Source organism: Oncorhynchus clarkii, unplaced genomic scaffold (genome assembly GCF_045791955.1).
Source record: "Oncorhynchus clarkii lewisi isolate Uvic-CL-2024 unplaced genomic scaffold, UVic_Ocla_1.0 unplaced_contig_6762_pilon_pilon, whole genome shotgun sequence".
Taxonomy (NCBI): Eukaryota; Metazoa; Chordata; class Actinopteri; order Salmoniformes; family Salmonidae; genus Oncorhynchus; species Oncorhynchus clarkii.
Genome location: NW_027258718.1, coordinates 29,597 through 57,569, shown reverse-complemented (window position 1 = coordinate 57,569; position 27,973 = coordinate 29,597). Strand labels below are relative to the sequence as shown.

Sequence of the window (27,973 nt, the reverse complement as noted above, 5' to 3'; positions counted from 1 at the left end):
GGTCTTGGTACGCAAGACAACACTCTGATCAGGATCATGATCTGTCGTTCTGAGATAGACATGCTGGATATTCGGGAGTGCTTCCGTATGTGCTATGAGAAGTCCCTGTACAACATGATCAAGGTGATACAACTTAACTTGTCTTAAACCCATAGATGCTTTCATCCTATAGATGTTACAATGCCTCTTCTTTGAACTTCTGTCTTAGTTCTTAGTTACCTTGTCTAGTGACTGAAATAAGAGTGACTTTATGACTCTATACTTACTGTCTACCTCCCTGTCTATCTAACTAGCTATCTGTCTATCTAACTAGCTATCTGTCTATCTAACTAGCTATCTGTCTATCTAACTAGCTATCTGTCTATCTAACTAGCTATCTGTCTATCTAACTAGCTATCTGTCTATCTAACTAGCTATCTGTCTATCTAACTAGCTATCTGTCTATCTAACTAGCTATCTGTCTATCTAACTAGCTATCTGTCTATCTAACTAGCTATCTGTCTATCTAACTAGCTATCTGTCTATCTCCCTGTCTATCTAACTAGCTATCTGTCTATCTAACTAGCTATCTGTCTATCTAACTAGCTATCTGTCTATCTCCCTGTCTATCTAACTAGCTATCTGTCTATCTAACTAGCTATCTGTCTATCTGTATATCTCCCTGTGTATCTAACTAGCTATCTGTCTATCTGTATATCTCCCTGTGTATCTAACTAGCTATCTGTCTATCTCCCTGTCATTCTAACTAGCTATGTCTATCTAACTAGCTATCTGTCTATCTCCCTGTCCTTCTAACTAGCTATCTGTCTATCTAACTAGCTATCTGTCTATCTCCCTGTCTTTCTAACTAGCTATCTGTCTATCTAGCTATCTGTCTATCTAACTAGCTATATGTCTATCTGTCTATCTCTCTGAGTTTCTAACTAGCTATCTGTCTATCTGTATATCTCCCTGTCTATCTAACTAACTATCTGTCTATCTCCCTGTCTAACTATCTGCCTATGTGTATATCTAACTAACTATCTGTCTATCTGTATATATCCCTGTCTATCTAACTAGATATCTGTCTATCTAACTAGCTATCTGTCTATATGTATGTTTCCTTGTCTGTCTAAGTAGCTTTCTGTTTATCCGTACATATCTCTGTATCTCTATCTTTTAACATGGTATCTTAATGTTCTGTCTGGTCTTCTACCCAACAGGAAGACACATCAGGAGATTACAAGAGGACTCTGCTCGCCCTGTGTGGAGGAGATGATGAGTAAGTTAGTTATTGCTGATTGATAGAGCTCATCATTACTGTGTTTTGCAGTAGTTCATGTACACCACTTGGGGGCGACATTGCACCATCTCAATTTATTCACAGTTGGCAAATTTAATAATGCCTTTTCTGAGGAAACATTAAGCCAAGGAGCTGAAACCCAAAGCTTCCCTGAAAAGTGAGAGAATTTAGAATTAAATGTTGTCATAGTTCAGGAATGAGTCAGAGGAGAAATGCTGTTAATATATAACTCTCAAAGGGCAAGCCTGAAGGGTGCATGTCACTCATTGTCATGCCTGTTACGGTGCGTGAATGAGGACCCAAAAGCGAATCAACTTAAACAGAGCTTCTTTAATTACCAAACATAGGTAGGCTCAGATGGACCGGCAGATTCCGACAGGACAGGACAAGGTTACAGCAAACATGACGACAGTCTGGTTCAGGCATGAATGACACAAACAAACAAGAATCCGACAAGGACAGGAGCAGAAACAGAGGGACCTAATCAGAGGGAAAAAGGGAACAGGTGGGGAACGGGGTGAATGGGTAGTTAGAGGAGACAAGGGACAGCTGGGGGAAAGCGGGGGAGAAAAGGTAACCTAACACGACCAGCAGAGGGAGACAGGGTGAAGGGAAAGGACAGAGACAAGACAACATGACAGTACATGACAGTACCCCCCCACTCACCGAGCGCCTCCTGGCGCACTCGAGGAGGAAACCTGGCGGCAACGGAGGAAATCATCAATCAGCGCACGGTCCAGCACGTCCCGAGAGGGAACCCAACTCCTCTCCTCAGGACCGTACCCCTCCCAGTCAACTAGGTACTGATGACCACGGCCCCGAGGACGCATGTCCAAGATTTTACGGACCCTGTAGATAGGTGCGCCCTCGACAAGGATGGGGGGGGGGGGGGGGGGGAAGACGAGCGGGGGCGCGAAGAACGGGCTTAACACAGGAGACATGGAAGACCGGGTGGACGCGACGAAGATATCGCGGAAGAAGAAGTCGCACTGCGACAGGATTAATGACCTGAGAGATACGGAATGGACCAATGAACCGCGGGGTCAACTTGCGAGAAGCCGTCTTAAGGGGAAGGTTCTGAGTGGAGAGCCAAACTCTCTGACCGCGACAATATCTAGGGCTCTTAGTTCTACGCTTATTAGCAGCTCTCACAGTCTGCGCCCTATAACGGCAAAGTGCAGACCTGACCCTCTTCCAGGTGCGCTCGCAACGTTGGACAAAAGCCTGAGCGGAGGGGACGCTGGACTCGGCGAACTGAGATGAGAACAACGGAGGCTGGTACCCGAGGCTACTCTGAAAAGGAGATAGCCCGGTCGCAGACGAAGGAAGCGAGTTGTGGGCGTATTCTGCCCAGGGGAGCTGTTCTGACCAAGACGCAGGGTTGCGAAAAGAAAGACTGCGTAAGATGCGACCAATAGTCTGATTGGCCCGTTCTGCTTGACCGTTAGACTGGGGGTGAAAGCCGGAAGAGAGACTGACGGAAGCCCCAATCAAACGGCAAAACTCCCTCCAAAATTGAGACGTGAATTGCGGACCTCTGTCCGAAACGACGTCTGACGGAAGGCCATGAATTCTGAAAACATTCTCGATGATGATTTGTGCCGTCTCTTTAGCAGAAGGAAGCTTAGCAAGGGGAATGAAATGAGCCGCCTTAGAGAACCTATCGACAACCGTAAGAATAACAGTCTTCCCCGCTGACGAAGGCAGTCCGGTGACAAAATCTAAGGCGATGTGAGACCACGGTCGAGAGGGAATAGGAAGCGGCCTGAGACGGCCGGCAGGAGGAGAGTTACCGGACTTAGTCTGCGCGCAGACCGAACAAGCAGCCACGAAACGACGCGTGTCATGCTCCCGGGTGGGCCACCAGAAACGCTGGCGAATGGAAGCAAGCGTACCCCGAACGCCAGGGTGGCCGGCTAACTTGGCAGAGTGAGCCCACTGAAGAACGGCCAGACGAGTAGGAACGGGAACGAAAAGAAGGTTCCTAGGACAAGCGCGCGGCGACGGAGTTTGAGCGAGTGCTTGCTTTACCTGCCTCTCAATTCCCCAGACAGTCAACCCGACAACACGCCCCTCAGGGAGAATCCCCTCGGGGTCAGTGGAGGCTACTGAAGAACTGAAGAGACGAGACAAAGCATCAGGCTTGGTGTTCTTAGAACCCGGACGATAAGAAATCACGAACTCGAAACGAGCGAAAAACAGCGCCCAACGCGCCTGACGCGCATTAAGTCGTTTGGCAGAACGGATGTACTCAAGGTTCCTATGGTCAGTCCAAACGACAAAAGGAACGGTCGCCCCCTCCAACCACTGTCGCCATTCGCCTAGGGCTAACCGGATGGCGAGCAGTTCGCGGTTACCCACATCATAGTTACGTTCCGACGGCGACAGGCGATGAGAAAAATACGCGCATGGGTGGACCTTGTCGTCAGAGAGGGAGCGCTGAGAAAGGATGGCTCCCACTCCCACCTCTGACGCGTCAACCTCGACAACGAACTGTCTAGAGACGTCAGGTGTAACAAGGATAGGAGCGGATGTAAAACGATTCTTGAGGAGATCAAAAGCTCCCTGGGCGGAAACGGACCACTTAAAGCACGTCTTGACAGAAGTAAGGGCTGTGAGAGGAGCTGCCACCTGACCGAAATTACGGATGAAACGACGATAGAAGTTCGCGAAGCCGAGAAAGCGCTGCAGCTCGACGCGTGACTTAGGGACGGGCCAATCAATGACAGCTTGGACCTTAGCGGGATCCATCTTAATGCCTTCAGCGGAAATAACAGAACCGAGAAATGTGACGGAGGAGGCATGAAAAGTGCACTTCTCAGCCTTCACAAAAAGACAATTCTCTAAAAGGCGCTGGAGGACACGTCGAACGTGCTGAACATGAATCTGGAGTGACGGTGAAAAAATCAGGATATCGTCAAGGTAAACGAAAACAAAGATGTTCAGCATGTCTCTCAGGACATCATTGACTAATGCCTGAAAGACAGCTGGAGCGTTAGCGAGGCCGAAAGGAAGAACCCGGTATTCAAAGTGCCCTAACGGAGTGTTAAACGCCGTCTTCCACTCGTCCCCCTCCCTGATGCGCACGAGATGGTAAGCGTTACGAAGGTCCAACTTAGTGAAAAACCTGGCTCCCTGCAGGATCTCGAAGGCTGAAGACATAAGAGGAAGCGGATAACGATTCTTCACTGTTATGTCATTCAGCCCTCGATAATCTATGCAGGGGCGCAGAGACCCGTCCTTCTTCTTGACAAAAAAAAACCCCGCTCCGGCGGGAGAGGAGGAGGGGACTATGGTACCGGCGTCAAGAGCTACAGACAAATAATCTTCGAGAGCCTTACGTTCGGGAGCCGACAGAGAGTATAGTCTACCCCGGGGGGGGGTGGTTCCCGGAAGGAGATCAATACTACAATCATACGACCGGTGTGGAGGAAGAGAGGTGGCCCTGGACCGACTGAACACCGTGCGCAGATCGTGATATTCCTCCGGCACCCCTGTCAAATCACCAGGCTCCTCCTGTGAAGAAGAGACAGAGGAAACAGGAGGGATAGCAGACATTAAACATTTCACATGACAAGAGACGTTCCAGGAGAGGATAGAATTACTAGACCAATTAATGGAAGGATTATGACAAACTAGCCAGGGATGGCCCAAAACAACAGGTGTAAAAGGTGAACGAAAAATTAAAAAAGAAATGGTTTCACTATGATTACCAGAAACAGTGAGGGTTAAAGGTAGCGTCTCACGCTGAATCCTGGGGAGAGGACTACCATCCAGGGCGAACAAGGCCGTGGGCTCCTTTAACTGTCTGAGAGGAATGTCATGTTCCCGAGCCCAGGTCTCGTCCATAAAACAGCCCTCCGCCCCAGAGTCTATTAAGGCACTGCAGGAAGCTGACGAACCGGTCCAGCGTAGATGGACCGACAAGGTAGTGCAGGATCTTGAAGGAGAGACAGGAGTAGTAGCGCTCACCAGTAGCCCTCCGCTTACTGACGAGCTCTGGCCTTTTACTGGACATGAAGTGACAAAATGACCAGCGGAACCGCAATAGAGACAGAGGCGGTTGGTGATTCTCCGTTCCCTCTCCTCAGTCGAGATGCGGATACCTCCCAGCTGCATGGACTCAGCACCCGAGCCGGCAGAGGAAGATGGTAGTGATGCGGAGAGGGAGGCGACGGAGAGCGCGAGCTCCTTTCCACGAGCTCGGTGACGAAGATCAACCCGTCGCTCAATGCGAATAGCGAGTTCAATCAAGGAATCCACGCTGGAAGGAACCTCCCGGGAGAGAATCTCATCCTTTACCTCTGCGCGGAAACCCTCCAGAAGACGAGCGAGCAAGGCCGGCTCGTTCCAGCCACTGGAGACAGCAAGAGTGCGAAACTCAATAGAGTAGTCTGTTATGGATCGATTGCCTTGACATAGGGAAGACAGGGCCCTGGAAGCCTCCTCCCCAAAAACAGATCGATCAAAAACCCGTATCATCTCCTCCTTAAAGTCTTGATACTGGTTAGTACACTCAGCCCTTGCCTCCCAGATTGCCGTGCCCCACTCACGAGCCCGTCCAATAAGGAGAGATATGACGTAGGCGACACGAGCAGTGCTCCTGGAGTAAGTGTTGGGCTGGAGAGAAAACACAATATCACACTGGGTGAGGAACGAGCGGCATTCAGTGGGCTCCCCAGAGTAACACGGCGGGTTATTGATTCTGGGCTCCGGAGATTCGAAAGCCCTGGAAGTGGCCGGTGGATCGAGGCGGAGATGGTGAACCTGTTCTGTGAGGTTGGAGACTTGGGTGGCCAGGGTCTCAACGGCATGTCGAGCAGCAGACAATTCCTGCTTGTGTCTGCCTAGCATCGCTCCCTGGATCTCGACGGCTGAGTGGAGAGGATCCGAAGTCGCTGGGTCCATTCTTGGTCGGATTCTTCTGTTACGGTGCGTGAATGAGGACCCAAAAGCGAATCAACTTAAACAGAGCTTCTTTAATTACCAAACATAGGTAGGCTCAGATGGACCGGCAGATTCCGACAGGACAGGACAAGGTTACAGCAAACATGACGACAGTCTGGTTCAGGCATGAATGACACAAACAAACAAGAATCCGACAAGGACAGGAGCAGAAACAGAGAGAGATATAGGGACCTAATCAGAGGGAAAAAGGGAACAGGTGGGGAACGGGGTGAATGGGTAGTTAGAGGAGACAAGGGACAGCTGGGGGAAAGCGGGGGAGAAAAGGTAACCTAACACGACCAGCAGAGGGAGACAGGGTGAAGGGAAAGGACAGAGACAAGACAACATGACAGTACATGACAATGCCAACATCATGTTGGCATGAAGATGGCAAGAGTACAAACAGATCTGTGACCAGGCTAGTGTAGGCTAGGGCTACAGCTGGGTCGTTCCAACAATTCAAATTTGACTTGGTTAAAAATAAACTTTTGATTTCACATATTTATTTGACATTCTTCCATCTCAAGAGGTAAAAATAAATAAATGGCTATTAAAGTGCCAAATATAGTAGCAGGGCTGACTGTAACATAGCTGACAGTAACAGATGATGATTTCATCAGCCATAAATTCCCTTGTGTCAAAATGCTGAATTTGTTACTCTAGCAAGCCTTTATTCATATAAAAAAATGGATTTATTAAATTCTCCATGTGGTCTATATTAAAGGGCACTTCATTTAATATAGCAGGCTTTTAAAAATGCAATGGTGCACAATTTCTACCTAAAATATCAAAGAGGAACAAACGGCACTAATTTCATGGAATGACGACCTGAATGACGACCTGAATGACGACCTGAATGACGACCTGAATGACGACCTGAATGACGACCTGAATGACGACCTGAATGACGACCTGAATGACGACCTGAATGACGACCTGAATGACGACCTGAATGACGACCTGAATGACGACCTGAATGACGACCTGAATGACGACCTGAATGACGACCTGGATGACGACCTGAATGACGACCTGAATGACGACCTGAATGACGACCTGAATGACGACCTGAATGACGACCTGAATGACGACCTGAATGACGACCTGGCTACTTTAGTGAACTATTATTAGTAGAGTAAACAAAGGAAAGGAACATGATGTCATGTTGAATGTGTCAGATCTCAGAATAGCATATTTTATCTAGGAAATTACCAGAGTGGGTTTTCTTTAGATATGTTGGGGAGTCAGGGATAGCTCTGGTTTTGTTGTTGGGAGGGGTTAGGGATGTGGCGGTCATGAAATTTCGGCAGCCGGTGATTGTCAAGCAAATAACTGTCGGTCTCACAGTAATTGACCTGTTAATTAACATAAACACATTTAGCATCTCCAGGCTTCCACACAAGCCTACAAGCCACTGATGCAGACATTTGGAACATCTACATTTTAAAAAGTTTAATATATCCATGTAATATAACCTATACCATCACAATAAATCCATTATTTATTTTAGACCGGTCAAAAGAAACATGGTATGAAGAAAACGTAGTCTATTTCAGAAGAACAGAATAGCGTCGTCTGAGTTGTCCTTCTGTTAGGTCCTGATCTGGCTATGCCCAATGGCTGTGGGCTACACTAGTTCATTCAGCAGACAAGATTTGCTTACAATTCCCTGGCATTATTTTATATTATTTAATAGTATGAAGAATACAATATTATATTAGGAAAGTTGATAAATAAATATAGCAGGCCTAGCCTATAGAGGCTGATGGGATCCTCCTCTTTTTAATAAAGGCCATCACTCTGTTTTCTCACACAATTGCAGAGCCTATAGAAATGTTGCGCAACATGAGCTCATGGGCTCTTATGAAGTGTTTGATTAGATTTTCCATAACATTTGCATTGATGTCAAAGTGATTAGCGGGACAATAGAGGGCTGAGTACGAGGCAGTTAGCAAGTTTGGTAGCCTACTTATGACCATCAGCAGCATCAGAGCTTGGAGAAACCTAATTATGGTCACGTGGAATTTGACTGCCTTCATGACTCGGTAATGCGGTCACGGCAACAGCCCTAGTCGGGGTTAGCTCTGTGGTTTTGTTGTTGGTGGTGTTATGTTGACTCATGGTTAGATTCAACTAGATACATTGTATTGTTATAGTGTCTTTTATCTTCAGGATGCCCAGCCCAGATGGGCTTATAAACCGCTGTCTGTTTTTTGCGATTCACTGTGTTCTATACTCCTTGACTCATTGGTATGTAATTGGTCATTGCAGCCTAGCAGGAGAGTTCTTCCCAGAGGCTGCTCAGCTAGCCTACAAGATGTGGGAAACAAGTGCCACGACCAAAGTTCAGGTTCGGCCCTCTGCCCTCTGCCGTCTACTCACACATCCCAAATGGCATTCTATTCAATGAATCTGTTCTAAATGGCCCTATGTAGTACACTAATTGGGCTCTGGTCAAAACTAGTGCACTTTATATGGTTCCATTTGGGATGCATTTTTCGCTCATTTTGGCCCTCGAAAACAGCACACTACATTTCAGAGTTGCTTATAGTATAGATTGCATGTTTGTTCTGGCTCTGGCATGCATCTCATTACCTTTACAAGGATCTCTTCCCTTGTTGTGGCCCCTCAACCCGCGGTGATAACTCTACCGTCTCTTCCCTTGCTGTGGCCCCTCAACCCCCTCCTCACAACATTTCACTAATTACACTGTTGAAATACAGACAGTTCCTGTTACAATGATCCTGCAGACATGGACATCCAGACACACACACACACACACACACACACACACACACACACACACACACACACACACACACACACACACACACACACACACACACACACACACACACACACACACACACACACACACACAACACACATACACACACACACACACACACACACACACACACACACACACACACACACACACACACACACACACACACACACACACACACACACACACACACACACACACACGCATACACATACACACACACACACACTCTGATTCAGTTGTTTTCCAGGCCTCTCTCCCTCCAGGACTTCTGATCATAAACTAAATAGTGATAGAAGATTCATTGATATTTGGTTACCGTGACAACACTGAGTCTAAGAGTGTTCCTGAACTGCACATCTGTGCATGTTTGCTGCTCTGACCCTTTGAAGTCTGTCCTGTCTGTCCTGTCCTGTCTGTCTGTCCTGTCTGTCTGTCTGTCTGTCTGTCTGTCTGTCTGTCTGTCTGTGTCTGTCTGTCTCGCTGTCTGTCTGTCTGTCTGTCTCGCTGTGTGTGTCTGTGTGTGTGTACTATATCTGATTTGACCCTTGCCCCCGGTCTCATCCTCTCTTCTTCAGCTCAGACCAACCATCCGTCCTGCCAGTGATTTCGACCCGGCTGATGATGCTCAGAACCTGAGGAAAGCCATGAAAGGCTTTGGTACATAGCCTCCCATGGAAAACACATCACCTTCACTCTAACCGTCTTAATGACGTTGTTGTAACTGGTTCATACATCATGTGATATTGTATGAAACAGATATATGGAAGTGTTTGATAAAACAGGTATTTATAACCATTGTTCATGTCTTCAGGCACAGATGAAGACGTCATCATTAACATTGTGGCTAACAGGAGCAACGAGCAGAGACAGGAGATCAGACAGGCCTTTAAGTCCATCCTCGGCAGGGTAAGACAGACACCCCCAACACTCACATAGTGGCGCTTTACATTGTACTGTGAAACCCACCACATCCAAAACTCAATCTGTGTGCTAGAATGTAATGACATCATTCCAGCGAGTGGGCGATGCACAGCGGCCATTTTGTGCCTGCAGTTTCACACATGGGCCACAGATGTACACAGGATAAGATGGTCATCTGTTCTGTGTGTTAACTACGACCTCTCCTATAGGACCTGATGAAGGATCTGAAGTCTGAGCTCTCTAAGAACCTGGAGAGGCTGATTATCGGCCTGATGCTGACGCCCGCTGAGTTTGACGCCAAGATGATGAGGAAAGCGATGGAGGTAGGAGGAGGTGGTGGTCAGTGTATATAATATATAGAAATGTATAGAGACACTGAATGTTTGTGGGGATGGTGGATCTCTCTGTGTGATACATATCTAGTAGACAAGTCTTAGTATGAGATAACATCTTCTGTTCTGTGTGATACAGATTTAGTATGTTCCACAGACAAAGGACAGCCTACAGGTTCTTTCTCCAGTGGGTGGTTTGATGTTTGAGACCGATATGACAAACTATGAATAAAAACAGAGGAGGAGAGGAGAGGAGAGGAGAGGAGAGGAGAGGAGAGGGGAGGAGAGGAGAGGAGAGGAGAGGAGAGGAGAGGAGAGGAGAGGAGAGGAGAGGAGAGGAGAGGAGAGGAGAGGAGAGGAGAGGAGAGGAGAGGGGAGGGGAGGAGAGGAGAGGAGAGGAGAGGAATAGACATAATATGGCATTTGAAATGTCTTTATTATTTTGGAACTTCTGTGAGTGTAATGTTTACTTTGTAATGTTTATTTAACTTTTGTTTATTATCTACTCCACTAACTTTGGCAATGTTTACATATGTTTCCCATGCCAATAAAGTAGAGAGAGAGAGAGAGAGAGAGAGAGAGAGAGAGAGAGAGAGAGAGAAATTCCCATTATTGAGTCAGACTGGCTGACACAGTGTTGACCAAGGTAGGGGTTTCCATGGTGACTAAATCCAAAGATTCAAAAATGTAAATCCCAGCATTTAGAATACATGCGGTGTTTGGTTTCTCAAACAAACCAGAATGACAACATCTCATTCCTATTCCCGGGAGTCACACTAATTATTTCCATATTTTGCCAGGGGGCGGGGACAGACGAACATGCTCTGATTGAGATCCTGGTAACCAGGAGCAACGGGGAGATCCATGCCATGAACACTGCCTACCGGGCTGGTGAGGCCTATAGCGCACTCCATCATAATAATAATAGCCCTCTAGTCTGTGTTTTAAGCTGTGGTTGTTGCCACACAGGCCATCACTGTTAAATAGTCACCACTAGCCAGCCTCCACCAAGTACACACCATCCTATATAACTACTGTCTATACACAGCATCCTCTATAACTACTGTCTATACACACCATCCTATATAACTACTGTCTATACTGTCTATACACAGCATCCTCTATAACTACTGTCTATACTGTCTATACACACCATCCTATATAACTACTGTCTATACACATCATCCTATATAACTACTGTCTATACACACCATCCTATATAACTACTATCTATACACAGCATCCTCCATAACTACTGTCTATACTGTCTATATACACCATCATATATAACTACTGTCTATACTGTCTATACACAGCATCCTCTATAACTACTGTCTATACTGTCTATACACACCATCCTATATAACTACTGTCTATACACATCATCCTATATAACTACTGTCTATACACACCATCCTATATAACTACTATCTATACACAGCATCCTCCATAACTACTGTCTATACTGTCTATATACACCATCCTATATAACTACTATCTATACACAGCATCCTCCATAACTACTGTCTATACTGTCTATATACACCATCATATATAACTACTGTCTATACTGTCTATACACAGCATCCTCTATAACTACTGTCTATACTACTGTCTATACACACCATCTTATATAACTACAGTCTATACACACCATCCTAAAAAACTACTGCACATACTGTCTATACACACCATCCTATATAACTACTGTCTATACTGTCTATACACACCATCCTATATAACTACTGTCTATATACACCATCCTATATAACTACTGTCTATACACACCATCCTATATAACTACTGTCTATACTGTCTATACAAACCATCCTATATAACTACTGTCTATACACACCATCCTATATAACTACTGTCTATACACACCATCCTATATAACTACTGTCTATACACACCATCCTATATAACTACTGTCTATACACACCATCCTATATAACTACTGTCTATACACACCATCCTATATAACTTCTGTCTATACACACCATCCTGTATAACTACTGTCTATACTGTCTATACACACCATCCTATATAACTACTGTCTATACTGTCTATACACACCATCCTATATAACTACTGTCTATACACACCATCCTAAAAAACTACTGTCTATACCGTCTATACACACCATCCTATATAACTACTGTCTATACACACCATCCTAAATAACTACTGTCTATACACACCATCCATATAACTACTGTCTATACACACCATCCTATATAACTACTGTCTATACACACCATCCTATATAACTACTGTCCATACTGTCTATACACACCATCCTATATAACTACTGTCTATACACACCATCCTATATAACTACTGTCCATACTGTCTATACACACCATCCTAAATAACTACTGTCTATACCGTCTATACACACCATCCTATATAACTACTGTCTATACACACCATCCTATATAACTACTGTCCATACTGTCTATACACACCATCCTATATAACTACTGTCTATACTGTCTATACACACCATCCTATATAACTACTGTCCATACTGTCTATACACACCATCCTATATAACTACTGCCCATACTGTCTATACACACCATCCTATATAACTACTGTCTATACTGTCTATACACACCATCCTGTATAACTACTGTCTATACACACCATCCTATATAACTACTGTCTATACACACCATCCTATTTAACTACTGTCTATACTGTCTATACACACCATCCGATATAACTACTGTCTATACTGTCTATACACACCATCCTGTATAACTACTATCTATGCACACCATCCTATATAACTACTGTCTATACACACCATCCTGTCTATACTGTCTATATACACCCTCCTATATAACTACTGTCTATACACACTATCCTATATAACTACTGTCTATACACACCATCCTATATAACTACTGTCTATACACACCATCCTATATAACTACTGTCTATACACACCATCCTATATAACTTCTGTCTATACACACCATCCTGTATAACTACTGTCTATACTGTCTATACACACCATCCTATATAACTACTGTCTATACTGTCTATACACACCATCCTATATAACTACTGTCTATACACACCATCCTAAATAACTACTGTCTATACCGTCTATACACACCATCCTATATAACTACTGTCTATACACACCATCCTAAATAACTACTGTCTATACACACCATCCATATAACTACTGTCTATACACACCATCCTATATAACTACTGTCTATACACACCATCCTATATAACTACTGTCCATACTGTCTATACACACCATCCTATATAACTACTGTCTATACACACCATCCTATATAACTACTGTCCATACTGTCTATACACACCATCCTAAATAACTACTGTCTATACCGTCTATACACACCATCCTATATAACTACTGTCTATACACACCATCCTATATAACTACTGTCCATACTGTCTATACACACCATCCTATATAACTACTGTCTATACTGTCTATACACACCATCCTATATAACTACTGTCCATACTGTCTATACACACCATCCTATATAACTACTGCCCATACTGTCTATACACACCATCCTATATAACTACTGTCTATACTGTCTATACACACCATCCTGTATAACTACTGTCTATACACACCATCCTATATAACTACTGTCTATACACACCATCCTATTTAACTACTGTCTATACTGTCTATACACACCATCCGATATAACTACTGTCTATACTGTCTATACACACCATCCTGTATAACTACTATCTATACACACCATCCTATATAACTACTGTCTATACACACCATCCTATATAACTACTGTCTATACTGTCTATATACACACCATCCTGTATAACTACTATCTATACACACCATCCTATATAACTACTGTCTATACACACCATCCTATATAACTACTGTCTATACTGTCTATATACACCCTCCTATATAACTACTGTCTATACACACTATCCTATATAACCACTGTCTATACACACTATCCTATAAAACTACTGTCTATACACACCATCCTATATAACTACTGTCTATACACACCGTCCTATATAACTACTGCCTATACTGTCTATATACACCCTCCTATATAACTACTGTCTATACACACCATCCTATATAACTACTGTCTATACACACCATCCTATTATATAACTACTGTCTATATACACCCTCCTATATAACTACTGTCTATATACACCCTCCTATATAACTACTGTCTATACACACCATCCTATATAACTACTGTCTATACACACCATCCTATATAACTACTGTCTATACTGTCTATACACACCATACCATATAACTACTGTCTATATACACCATCCTATATAACTACTGTCTATACTGTCTATACACACCATCCTATATAACTACTGTCTATACACACCATCCTATATAACTACTGTCTATACTGTCTATACACACCATCCTATATAACTACTGTCTATACTGTCTATACACACCATCCTATATAACTACTGTCTATACACACCATCCTTATATAACTATTGTCTATACTGTCTATACACACTATCCTATATAACTACTGTCTATACTGTCTATTTCACACCCGTATATATGTACAGTATTTATTGATATTGCAGACGCTGATATTGCTCGTTCTGATATTTATTTATTTTAGTTCTGGGGGTATTGTGTGTATTGTTTTGTGTTGCTAGGTATTACTGTACTGTTGGAGCTAGAAACAGAAGCATTAGATATTACTGTACTGATGGAGCTAGAAACACAAGCATTAGATATTACTGTACTGATGGAGCTAGAAACACAAGCATTAGATATTACTGTACTGATGGAGCTAGAAACACAAGCATTAGATATTACTGTACTGTTGGAGCTAGAAACACAAGCATTAGATATTACTGTACTGATGGAGCTAGAAACACAAGCATTAGATATTACTGTACTGTTGGAGCTAGAAACACAAGCATTAGATATTACTGTACTGTTGGAGCTAGAAACACAAGCATTAGGTATTACTGCACTGTTGAAGCTAGAAACACAAGCATTAGATATTACTGTACTGATGGAGCTAGAAACACAAGCATTAGATATTACTGTTCTGATGGAGCTAGAAACACATGCATTAGATATTACTGTACTGTTGGAGCTAGAAACACATGCATTAGATATTACTGTACTGTTGGAGCTAGAAACACAAGCATTTTGCTGTACCTGCAACAACATCTACAAAATATGTGTACGCATCAAGTACAATTGTATTTTATTTGTTCTTTCAACTGTGGTACCTATTGTTGCCTTTAGGGGGAGCCAGTTGTTCTGGTAGCTGTTACTAAACCAGAACACACTGAAGCATTAACAGTTACTGTAGCTATAAACACCCATGATGCATGAATAATAGCCTTGTATTAACCTGGGTCCGATGTCTTGCAGGCTATAAGAAGAGCATGGAGGACGCCATCCAGTCGGACACCTCAGGACGCTTCAGTCAGATCCTCACGTCGCTGGTGCAGGTAACGTTTATTCCCTCGCACTGTACATCTACAAAACAACGGGCCATAATATGGCCGTCCGTATAATTCTATATCAGTGAGTGAAGTCTATTCTACATAACAATACCCGTCGTGCTCTTCCTCGCCCACCAGGGGGCGAGAGAGCAGGGTCCAGCCGACTGGGACAGAGCATTGGTGGACGCCCAGGTGAGTACATCATGCAACATGACTCTCGCTCGTTAGATTTTCAACGGGGTTTATTGTGGAATAGTGTTGATGCTCTTTTCAGGAACTGGCCGATGCCTGTAACGAAGACTCTGACGACATGGAGATTAAGTTCATGAGTATCCTCTGTACCAGGAGCTTCCCACATCTCAGGAGAGGTACCAGAGAAACCCTGTTTAATCACTACTGACCACATCTCAGAGAGGAACCAGAGAAACACTGTTTAATCACTACTGACCACATCTCAGAGAGGTACCAGAGAAACACTGTTTAACCACTACTGACCACATCTCAGAGAGGAACCAGAGAAACACTGTTTAATCACTACTGACCACATCTCAGAGAGGAACCAGAGAAACACTGTTTAATCACTACTGACCACATCTCAGAGAGGAACCAGAGAAACACTGTTTAATCACTACTGACCACATCTCAGAGAGGAACCAGAGAAACACTGTTTAATCACTACTGACCACATCTCAGAGAGGAACCAGAGAAACACTATTTAATCACTACTGACCACATCTCAGAGAGGAACCAGAGAAACACTGTTTAATCACTACTGACCACATCTCAGAGAGGAACCAGAGAAACACTGTTTAATCACTACTGACCACATCTCAGAGAGGTACCAGAGAAACACTGTTTAATCACTACTGACCACATCTCAGAGAGGTACCAGAGAAACACTATTTAATCACTACTGACCACATCTCAGAGAGGAACCAGAGAAACACTGTTTAATCACTACTGACCACATCTCAGAGAGGTACCAGAGAAACAATGTTTAATCACTACTGACCACATCTCAGAGAGGAACCAGAGAAACACTGTTTAATCACTACTGACCACATCTCAGAGAGGAACCAGAGAAACACTATTTAATCACTACTGACCACATCTCAGAGAGGAACCAGAGAAACACTATTTAATCACTACTGACCACATCTCAGAGAGGAACCAGAGAAACACTGTTTAACCACTACTGACCACATCTCAGAGAGGTACCAGAGAAACACTGTTTAACCACTACTGACCACATCTCAGAGAGGAACCAGAGAAACACTATTTAATCACTACTGACCACATCTCAGAGAGGTACCAGAGAAACACTGTTTAATCACTACTGACCACATCTCAGAGAGGAACCAGAGAAACACTATTTAATCACTACTGACCACATCTCAGAGAGGAACCAGAGAAACACTGTTTAATCACTACTGACCACATCTCAGAGAGGTACCAGAGAAACACTGTTTAATCACTACTGACCACATCTCAGAGAGGTACCAGAGAAACACTGTTTAATCACTACTGACCACATCTCAGAGAGGAACCAGAGAAACACTATTTAATCACTACTGACCACATCTCAGAGAGGAACCAGAGAAACACTGTTTAACCACTACTGACCACATCTCAGAGAGGTACCAGAGAAACACTGTTTAATCACTACTGACCACATCTCAGAGAGGAACCAGAGAAACACTGTTTAATCACTACTGACCACATCTCAGAGAGGTACCAGAGAAACACTGTTTAATCACTACTGACCACATCTCAGAGAGGAACCAGAGAAACACTATTTAATCACTACTGACCACATCTCAGAGAGATACCAGAGAAACACTACTGACCACATCTCAGAGAGGAACCAGAGAAACACTGTTTAATCACTACTGACCACATCTCAGAGAGGAACCAGAGAAACACTGTTTAATCACTACTGACCACATCTCAGAGAGGAACCAGAGAAACACTGTTTAATCACTACTGACCACATCTCAGAGAGGAACCAGAGAAACACTGTTTAATCACTACTGACCACATCTCAGAGAGATACCAGAGAAACACTGTTTAATCACTACTGACCACATCTCAGAGAGATACCAGAGAAACACTGTTTAATCACTACTGACCACATCTCAGAGAGGAACCAGAGAAACACTGTTTAACCACTACTGACCACATCTCAGAGAGGAACCAGAGAAACACTGTTTAATCACTACTGACCACATCTCAGAGAGGAACCAGAGAAACACTGTTTAATCACTACTGACCACATCACAGGAGAGGTACCAGAGAAACACTGTGTTGGCACTACTGACCACATCTCAGAGAGGTACCAGAGAAACACTGTTTAATCACTACTGACCACATCTCAGAGAGGAACCAGAGAAACACTGTTTAACCACTACTGACCACATCTCAGAGAGGAACCAGAGAAACACTATTTAATCACTACTGACCACATCTCAGAGAGGAACCAGAGAAACACTGTTTAACCACTACTGACCACATCTCAGAGAGGAACCAGAGAAACACTGTTTAATCACTACTGACCACATCTCAGAGAGGAACCAGAGAAACACTGTTTAATCACTACTGACCACATCTCAGAGAGGAACCAGAGAAACACTATTTAATCACTACTGACCACATCTCAGAGAGGTACCAGAGAAACACTATTTAATCACTACTGACCACATCTCAGAGAGGAACCAGAGAAACACTGTTTAATCACTACTGACCACATCTCAGAGAGGAACCAGAGAAACACTGTTTAACCACTACTGACCACATCTCAGAGAGGTACCAGAGAAACACTATTTAATCACTACTGACCACATCTCAGAGAGGAACCAGAGAAACACTGTTTAATCACTACTGACCACATCTCAGAGAGGAACCAGAGAAACACTGTTTAATCACTACTGACCACATCTCAGAGAGGAACCAGAGAAACACTGTTTAATCACTACTGACCACATCTCAGAGAGGAACCAGAGAAACACTGTTTAATCACTACTGACCACATCACAGGAGAGGTACCAGAGAAACACTGTGTTGGCACTACTGACCACATCTCAGAGAGGTACCAGAGAAACACTATTTAATCACTACTGACCACATCTCAGAGAGGTACCAGAGAAACACTATTTAATCACTACTGACCACATCTCAGAGAGGTACCAGAGAAACACTGTTTAATCACTACTGACCACATCTCAGAGAGGAACCAGAGAAACACTGTTTAATCACTACTGACCACATCTCAGAGAGGAACCAGAGAAACACTGTTTAACCACTACTGACCACATCTCAGAGAGGTACCAGAGAAACACTGTTTAACCACTACTGACCACATCTCAGAGAGATACCAGAGAAACACTGTTTAATCACTACTGACCACATCTCAGAGAGGAACCAGAGAAACACTGTTTAATCACTACTGACCACATCTCAGAGAGGAACCAGAGAAACACTGTTTAATCACTACTGACCACATCTCAGAGAGGTACCAGAGAAACACTGTGTTAGCACTAATGCGGTATTAGATAGACATATTATTGGATATATAAGCCTCGATATCTGGCTTTTATGATTGACGATTCACATGTCATTTCTGTTTCTCAGTGTTCCAAGAGTTTGTTCGATGCAGCAATAAGGACATTGAACAGATCATCAAGAAGGAGATGTCTGGAGACGTGAAACAGGCCATGTATGGCATAGGTAAGGATTGTTCTGCATGGACAGTGGGGCGGCAGGGTAGCCTAGTGGTTAGAGCGTTGGACTAGTAACCGGAAGGTTGCCAGTTCAAATCCCCGAGCTGACAAGGTACAAATCTGTCGTTCTGCCCCTGAACAGGCACTGTTCCTAGGCTGTCATTGTAAATAAGAATTTGTTCTTAACTGACTTGCCTAGTTAAATAAAGGTAAAAGAAAATTGAGGCTGTTGACAAATTACATCTTACAGGTTTGGCTATTGTAATATTTAGTTTTTGTCTCTTTCTCTCTGCAGTTCGGAGTGTAAAGAACCAGTCTAATTACTTTGCTGAGCGCCTGTACAAAGCCATGAAGGTAGGTCTATTTTGTCTTCTTTTACAAAATGGCTCCCATTGCAGTCCAGCTATATTTCACTGGCTAGCTAAATGCAGTTTTTACTAGGCTAGCTGTTAGTACTAGCAGGGGATGGATTTTCTGAGCAGTTCATGTTGTTTATGTCTACCTGGTAGGCTATGTACTATGTGTTTTGTATTGTGTTTGTTATTGTGTTTGTTATTGTGTTTGTTATTGTGGTTTGAAATTGTGTTTTGTGTTGTGGTGGGTTTTGTATTGTGTTTTGTGTTGTGTTTTGTGTTTTCGTTTTGTGTTGTTTTGTGTTGTGTTTTGTGTTTGTTTCGTGTTTTGTATTGTGATTGTTTTGTGTTTGTATTGTGTTGTATGTTTTGTATTGTGTTTTGTATTGTGTTTGTTTTGTATTGTGTTTTGTATTATGTTTTGTGTTTTGTGTTTGTTTTGTGTTGTGTTGTGTTTGTTTTGTGTTGTGTTGTGTTGTGTTTGTTTTGTGTTGTGTTGTGTTGTGTTTGTTTTGTATTGTGGTTTGTATTGTGTGTTGTGTTTTGGTTGTGTTGTGTTTGTTTTGTATTGTGTTTTGTGTTGTGTGTTGTGTTTTGTGTTTGTACTGTGTTTTGTATTTTGTTGTGTTTTGTTTTGTGTTTGTATAGTGTTTGTTGTGTTTTGTATTGTGTTTGTATAGTGTTTGTATAGTGTTTGTTGTGTTTTGTATTGTGTTTTGTGTTTTGTGTTGTGCTTGTATAGTGTTTGTATAGTGTTTGTTGTGTTTTGTATTGTGTTGTGTGTTTTGTGATTTGTATTGTGTTTGTTTTGTATTATGTTTTGTGTTTCTACTGTGTTTTGTATTGTGTTGTGTTTTGTGTTGTGTTTTGTATTGTGTGTTGTGTTTGTATTGTGTTTGTTTTATGTTTGTTATAGTGTTTGTTATTGTGTTTAGTATTGTGTTTTGTGTTGTGGGTTTTGTTTTGTGTTTGTGTTGTGGGTTTTGTTTTGTGTTTGTGTTTTCGTTTTGTGTTGTGTGTTGTTTTGTGTTGTGTTTTGTATTGTGATTGTTTTATGTTTGTGTTGTGTGTTTTGTGTTTGTTTTGTATTATGTTTTGTGTTTGTATTGTGTGTCGTGTTTTGTGTTGTGTTTTGTATTGTGTTTGTTTTGTATTATGTTTTGTGTTTGTATTGTGTGTCGTGTTTTGTGTTGTGTTTGTGTGGACCCCAGAGTATAGATGTTGATACATCAACAGTGAATACCAGGGATCCAGCTATATGGATAACCATGTGGCTCTTTCCTCTCTGCAGGGTATGGGCACAGACGACAGGGCTCTCATCCGCATCATGGTCTCACGCAGCGAAGTCGACCTTTTCAACATTCGCAAAGAGTTCAAGGAGACTCACGACTGTTCTCTCCATGAATTCATCCAGGTAGAAACCATGGTTGTAAGTTTTTATATTTTACATGGCGATTAACACACTGCTGTCTACTGTCTGCTGTGCTTTAAATATCCCTTTACATGTCCCTGTACCCTCGCACTGTCTGCTGTGTCTGTCTGCTGTGTCTCTCTGTCTGTCTGTCTGTCTGTCTGTCTGTCTGTCTGTCTGTCTGTCTGCTGTGTCTGTCTGCTGTGTCTGTCTGCTGTGTCTGTCTGCTGTGCTTTACATATCCCTTTACATGTCCCTGTACCCTCGCACTCGTCTGCTGTGTCTGTCTGTCTGGTCTCTGTCTGTCTGTCTATCTGTCTGTCTGTGCTTTACATATCCCTTTACATGTCCCTGTACCCTCGCACTCGTCTGCTGTGTCTGTCTGTCTGTCTGTCTGTCTGTCTGCTGTGTCTGTCTGTCTGTCTGCTGTGTCTGTCTGTCTGTCTGTCTGGTCTCTGTCTGTCTGTCTGTCTGTCTGTCTGTCTGTCTGCGGTGTCTGTCTGTCTGTCTGTCTGTCTGTCTGTCTGTCTGGTCTGTCTGCTGTCTACTGTCTGCTGTGCTTTACATATCCCTTTACATGTCCCTGTACCCTCGCACTGTCTGCTGTGTCTGTCTGTCTGGTCTCTGTCTGTCTGTCTGTCTGTCTGTCTGTCTGTCTGTCTGTCTGTCTGTCTGTCTGCTGTATCTGTGGTGTCTGTCTGCTGTCTGTCTGTCTGGTGTGTCTGCTGTGTCTGTCTGTCTGTCTGTCTGCTGTGTCTGTCTGGTCTCTGTCTGTCTGTCTGTCTGTCTGTCTGCTGTGTCTGTGGTGTCTGTCTGCTGTCTGTCTGTCTGGTCTGTCTGCTGTGTCTGTCTGCTGTGCTTTACATATCCCTTTACATGTCCCTGTACCCTCGCACTGTCTGCTGTGTTTGTCTGGTCTCTGTCTGTCTGTCTGTCTGTCTGTCTGCTGTGTCTGTCTGTCTGTCTGTCTGTCTGCTGTGTCTGTCTGTCTGTCTGTCTATCTGTCTGTCTGTCTGTCTGCTGTGTCTGTCTGTCTGTCTGTCTGTCTGCTGTGTCTGTCTGTCTGTCTGTCTGTCTGTCTGTCTGTCTGTCTGCTGTGTCTGTCTGTCTGTCTGTCTGTCTGTCTGCTGTGTCTGTCTGTCTGGTCTCTGTCTGTCTGTCTGTCTGTCTGTCTGTCTGTCTGTCTGCTCTGTCTGTCTGTCTGTCTGTCTGTCTGTCTGTCTGCTGTGTCTGTCTGTCTGTCTGTCTGTCTGTCTGTCTGTCTGTCTGCTGTGTCTGTCTGTCTGGTCTCTGTCTGTCTGTCTGTCTGTCTGTCTGTCTGTCTTTCTGCTGTGTCTGTCTGTCTGTCTGTCTGTCTGTCTGTCTGGTCTCTGTCTGTCTGTCTGTCTGTCTGTCTGTCTGTCTGTCTGTCTGTCTGCGGTGTCTGTCTGTATGTCTGCTGTGTCTGTCTGTCTGTCTGCTGTGTCTGTCTGTCTGTCTGCTGTGTCTGTCTGTCTGTCTGTCTGCGGTGCCTGTCTGTCTGTCTGCGGTGTCTGTCTGTCTGTCTGCTGTGTCTGTCTGTCTGTCTGTCTGCTGTGTCTGTCTGTCTGTCTGTCTGTCTGTCTGTGGTGTCTGTCTGTCTGTCTGCTGTGTCTGTCTGCTGTGTCTGTCTGTCTGTCTGCTCTGTCTGTCTGTCTGTCTGTCTGCTGTGTCTGTCTGTCTGTCTGTCTGTCTGCTCTGTCTGTCTGTCTGTCTGTCTGTCTGTCTGTCTGTCTGTCTGTCTGTCTGTCTGTCTGTCTGCTGTGTCTGTCTGTCTGTCTGTCTGCTGTGTCTGTCTGTCTGTCTGTCTGTCTGCGGTGTCTGTCTGTCTGTCTGCGGTGTCTGTCTGTCTGTCTGTCTGCGGTGTCTGTCTGTCTGTCTGTCTGTCTACTCTGCTGCACATACTCTTTTGAACGAGACGGGTGGAACAGGGAAATGTTCTCTATAGCTTCCTGTGTTGGGTGGGGCTTTTGGCGCTGCGGCTGCCAAAATACAGCTGTTGAGGAATTTCCCCTGCATGCTCAACTTCCTCTATGTAAGCCGCCGAGCGTGATTGGCTAGGAGATGCCGAGGCAGGAAGTGCCTCAATAACAGATCTATACTGGCTCTCACATGTAAAAAATAAAAAAACACACAAAAAACAGGGTTTACTAAATGTCACCCTATGTAGTGCACAACCCTATTGGTCCTGGTTGAAAGTAGTGCACTTTCGAGAGAATAGGGTTCCATTTGGGTCACTCACCCCAGTCATAACTTTAGCAGGTTAGGGTGGCCCTTAAATAATGTCTATGATATTAGCTCCTAACCAACTGTGCTATTTTATTTATTTTTTTCGCATTGTTTGTAACTTATTTTTGTACATAATATTGCTGCTACCGTCTCTTATGACCCCAAAAAAAATAGCTTCTCGACATCCGATGTGAACAAGACCTTTAAACAGGTCAACATTCACAAAGCCGCTGGGCCAGAAGGATGACCAGGACGGGTACTCAAAGCATGCGTGGACCAACTGGCAAAGTGTCTTCACTGACATTTTCAACCTGTCCCTGACCCAGTCTGTAATACCTACTTGTTTCAAGAAGACCACCGTAGTCCCTGTGCCCAAGAAGAACGCAAAGGTAAACTGCATAAATGATTAACTCGCGTCAGTAGCCATGAAATGCTTTGAAAGGCTGGTCATGGCTCCCATCAACACCATTATCCCAGAAACTCCACACTGCCCTCGCACTCCACACTGCCCTTTCCCACCTGGACAAAAGGAACACCTATGTGAGAATGCTGTTCATTGACTACAGCTCAGCGTTCAACACCATAGTGCCCACAAAACTCATCACTAAGCTAAGGACTCTGAGTCGAAACACCTCCCTCTGCAACTGGATCCTGAACTTCCTGACGGGCCGCCCCCAGGTGGTGAGGGTAGGCAACAACACATCTGCCACGCTGGTCCTCAACACTGGGACCCCTCAGGGGTGTGTACTTAGTCCCCTCCTGTGCTCCCTGTTCACCCACGACTGTGTTGCCCCGCACGACTCCAACACCATCATTAAGTTTCGTGACTACACAACAGTGGTAGGCCTGATCACCGACAACAATGAGACAGCCTATAGGGAAGAGGTCAGCGACCTGGCAGTGTGGTGCCAGGACAACAACCTCTCTCTCAATGTGAGCAAGACAAAGGAGCTGATCGTGGACTATAGGAAAAGGAGTGCCAAACAGGCCCCCATTAACATCGACAGGGCTGTAGTGGAGCAGGTTGAGAGCTTCAAGTCCCTTGGTGTCCACATCACCAACAAACTAACATGGTCCAAGCACACCAAGACAGTCGTGAAGAGGGCACGACAAAACCTTTTCCCCCTCAGGTGACTAAAAAGATTTGGCATGGGTTCTCAGAGCCTCAAAGTTCTACAGCTGCACCATCGAGAGCATCCTGACTGGTTGCATCACTGTCTGGTATGGTAACTGCTCGGCATCTGACCATAAGGCGTTACAGAGGGTAGTGCATACGGCCCAGTACATCACTGGGGCCAAGCTTACTGCCATCCAGAACCTATTTAACAGGTGACTCCAGCCACCCCAGCCATAGATTGTTCTCTCTACTACCGCACAGTAAGCGGTAAAAGAGCGCCAAGTCTGTGACCAAAAGGCTCCTCAACAGCTTCTACCCCCAAGCCATAAGACTGCTGAACAATATCAAATGGCCACCGGACTATTTACATTGACCCCCCCCTGTTTTTACACAAATGCTACTCGCTGTTTATTATCTATGCATAGTCACCTTACAAATGACGTCATCTATTAACTCGGTACTGGTACCCCCTGTATAGAGCCTCGTAATTGTTATGTAATTATCTTGTGTTACTTTTGGATTTTTTTTACTTTAGTTTATTTAGTAAATATTGAACTACATTGTTAGTTAGGGGCTTGTAAGTAGGCATTTCACGGTAAGGTCTACACCATGTTGTATTCAGCATTTCACGGTAAGGTCTACCTACACCTGTTGTATTCAGCATTTCACGGTAAGGTCTACACCATGTTGTATTCAGCATTTCACGGTAAGGTCTACACCATGTTGTATTCAGCATTTCACGGTAAGGTCTACACCATGTTGTATTCGGCGTGTGTGACAAATAAAGTGTGATTTGACTTGACTTGAAGAGCTATTATGGAACAGAGGAGATTGATATACGGATTGGTTGAAAGAGTGGAGATGTCACATGCTGTAAATACCCGTTGTTGTGCCATAAAAATACAATAAAATCTAACTTGATTTGGAGACATTCTTGATTGCTGTGTAAAATGCCGTTTTGCATGAATAATGTATTTCAAAACCAATTTTAAACTTAGGTTCTGACAAGTGATAACTTCTTTGCTTTCTATGAAGGTTTTTCCACTAACCCTGTGTGTCTCTGTGAGGTACTGTGTGTGTCTCTGTGATGTACTGTATGTGTCTCTGTGAGGTACTGTATGTGTCTCTGTGAGGTACTGTGTGTGTCTCTGTGAGGTACTGTGTGTGTCTCTGTGAGGTACTGTATGTGTCTCTGTGAGGTACTGTACTGTATGTGTCTCTGTGAGGTACTGTACTGTATGTGTCTCTGTGAGGTACTGTACTGTATGTGTCTCTGTGAGGTACTGTGTGTGTCTCTGTGAGGAACTGTATGTGTCTCTGTGATGTACTGTATGTGTCTCTGTGAGGTACTGTGTGTGTCTCTGTGAGGTACTGTGTGTGTCTCTGTGAGGTACTGTATGTGTCTGTTATTGTACTGTACTGTATGTGTCTCTGTTATTGTACTGTACTGTATGTGTCTCTGTTATTGTACTGTACAGTGTGTGTCTCTGTGAGGTACTGTATGTGTCTCTGTTATTGTACTGTACTGTGTGTGTGTCTCTGTTATTGTACTGTACTGTATGTGTCTCTGTTATTGTACTGTACTGTGTGTGTGTCTCTGTGAGGTACTGTATGTGTCTCTGTGAGGTACTGTATGTGTCTCTGTGAGGTACTGTATGTGTCTGTTATTGTACTGTACTGTATGTGTCTCTGTTATTGTACTGTACTGTATGTGTCTCTGTGAGGTACTGTATGTGTCTCTGTGAGGTACTGTATGTGTCTCTGTTATTGTACTGTACTGTGTGTGTGTCTCTGTGAGGTACTGTATGTGTCTCTGTTATTGTACTGTACTGTGTGTGTGTCTCTGTGATGTACTGTACTGTGTGTGCCTCTGTTATTGTACTGTACTGTGTGTGTGTCTCTGTGATGTACTGTACTGTGTGTGCCTCTGTTATTGTACTGTACTGTGTGTGTGTCTCTGTGATGTACTGTACTGTGTGTGCCTCTGTTATTGTACTGTACTGTGTGTGTGTCTCTGTGATGTACTGTATGTGTCTCTGTTATTGTATTGTATGTGTGGTATTACTCAGTTGACAATGCTTTTACGGTGGGAGCTGCATTATAGACCTAACTGATTAGTACCGCCACTCTGAATAACTTATAACTTAGAATATTTATATAGCTATATGATGTGTGATATAATCTAAGTTATACAATATGCAATATAATCTAAATTATAAACTGGGTGGGTCGAGCCCTGAGTGCTGATTGGCTGAATGCCGTGGTATATCAGACAGTATACCACGGGTATGACGTTGGTAACCAGTTTATAATAGCAATAAGACACCTCAGGGGTTTGTGATATATGGCCAATATATCATGGCTAAGGGCTGTATTCAGGCACTCCGCGTTGCGTTGTGCATAATAACAGCCCTTAGCCGTGGTATATTGGCCCTATACCAAACCCCCTCAGGCCTTATTGCTTAATTATATAATATGTGATATAATAACGTATACTGTTCGAACACTCAGTAAAAGAGCCACTAAATACTCCTTCCTCTCAATGTGTGTTCAATTTTGTGTTCAAAATTTGAATGTGTTCCAAATGGCCCCGTTTCCTAAATAGGCCATTTGGGACGGAGACTGTTTTAGTAAGTTCCTAAAAAGCTGTTGCTTCCTCTTTCAGGGTGATACCTCAGGGGACTACCGTAAGACCCTGCTGATGCTGTGTGGAGGACAAGACTAGAACCAGAACCACCCAGCAGGCTTCCAGAAGGCTCTAGAACACCAGTGGAGCTTCTGGAACACTCTAGAATCTACCGGTCAACTGTGCTGTGCGTACATCCCCATTGAACCCCGTGTGGATAGTCAGTCTGCTCTGTTTGTCCCACACCGCTGCCACTCCTCTGCCAAAAGTGACCTATGACCTCAACAGCCTGCCCATATAGTCCCTGTTCCGTTCAGCCTTCCTAGCTTCCTTGAAGTAACAACAGATCTAATTTGGTTCAAGTGATTTTAGGGTGCTAACCTTGCTGTACTTACACGTATCACTAACTAATGATGCATTTGTAAAGAAGTGGAACAGGAGCCAAAGCTCTGTGCTGTCACCTCCGTGTCAGCTAGCCTGTCTTCTTCATGTCAAATCTTTCTTCTTCTTCTTCTTTTTTACAGAACTTCTGTAGTGTTAGCGGTATTTACATTGAAAGTGAGAGATAGGAAACTGCTTGCCTATGTGTCTAACTGTCAACCTTTTTTTTGTATAGTGCTTCTACAATGCGATAGGTCAATAGGTCATCCATCCAATGAATACTGTATGGTTTTGGGCACGTTACATTGTTTCGCCTGATAATTAAAGGGATGCGTCGTATTCTGTTTCCTTGT

The 27,973-nt window shown here is 43.8% G+C and overlaps 1 protein-coding gene across 1 annotated transcript; it reads left to right on the top strand.

Moving 5' to 3' along the window:
- On the top strand, nt 1–27,959 carry LOC139398309 (annexin A6-like; the record flags this gene model as incomplete). Its single annotated transcript, XM_071144366.1, is given in 14 exon segments — nt 1–123; nt 1,203–1,261; nt 8,501–8,579; nt 9,596–9,677; nt 9,832–9,926; nt 10,151–10,264; nt 11,074–11,164; nt 15,696–15,775; nt 15,908–15,961; nt 16,044–16,137; nt 19,397–19,492; nt 19,781–19,839; nt 21,130–21,267; nt 27,279–27,959. Coding segments are annotated over 14 exon segments (1,224 nt in total), but the record flags the coding sequence as incomplete, so codon positions are not given.
- Nucleotides 27,960–27,973: the final 14 nt, after the last annotated feature.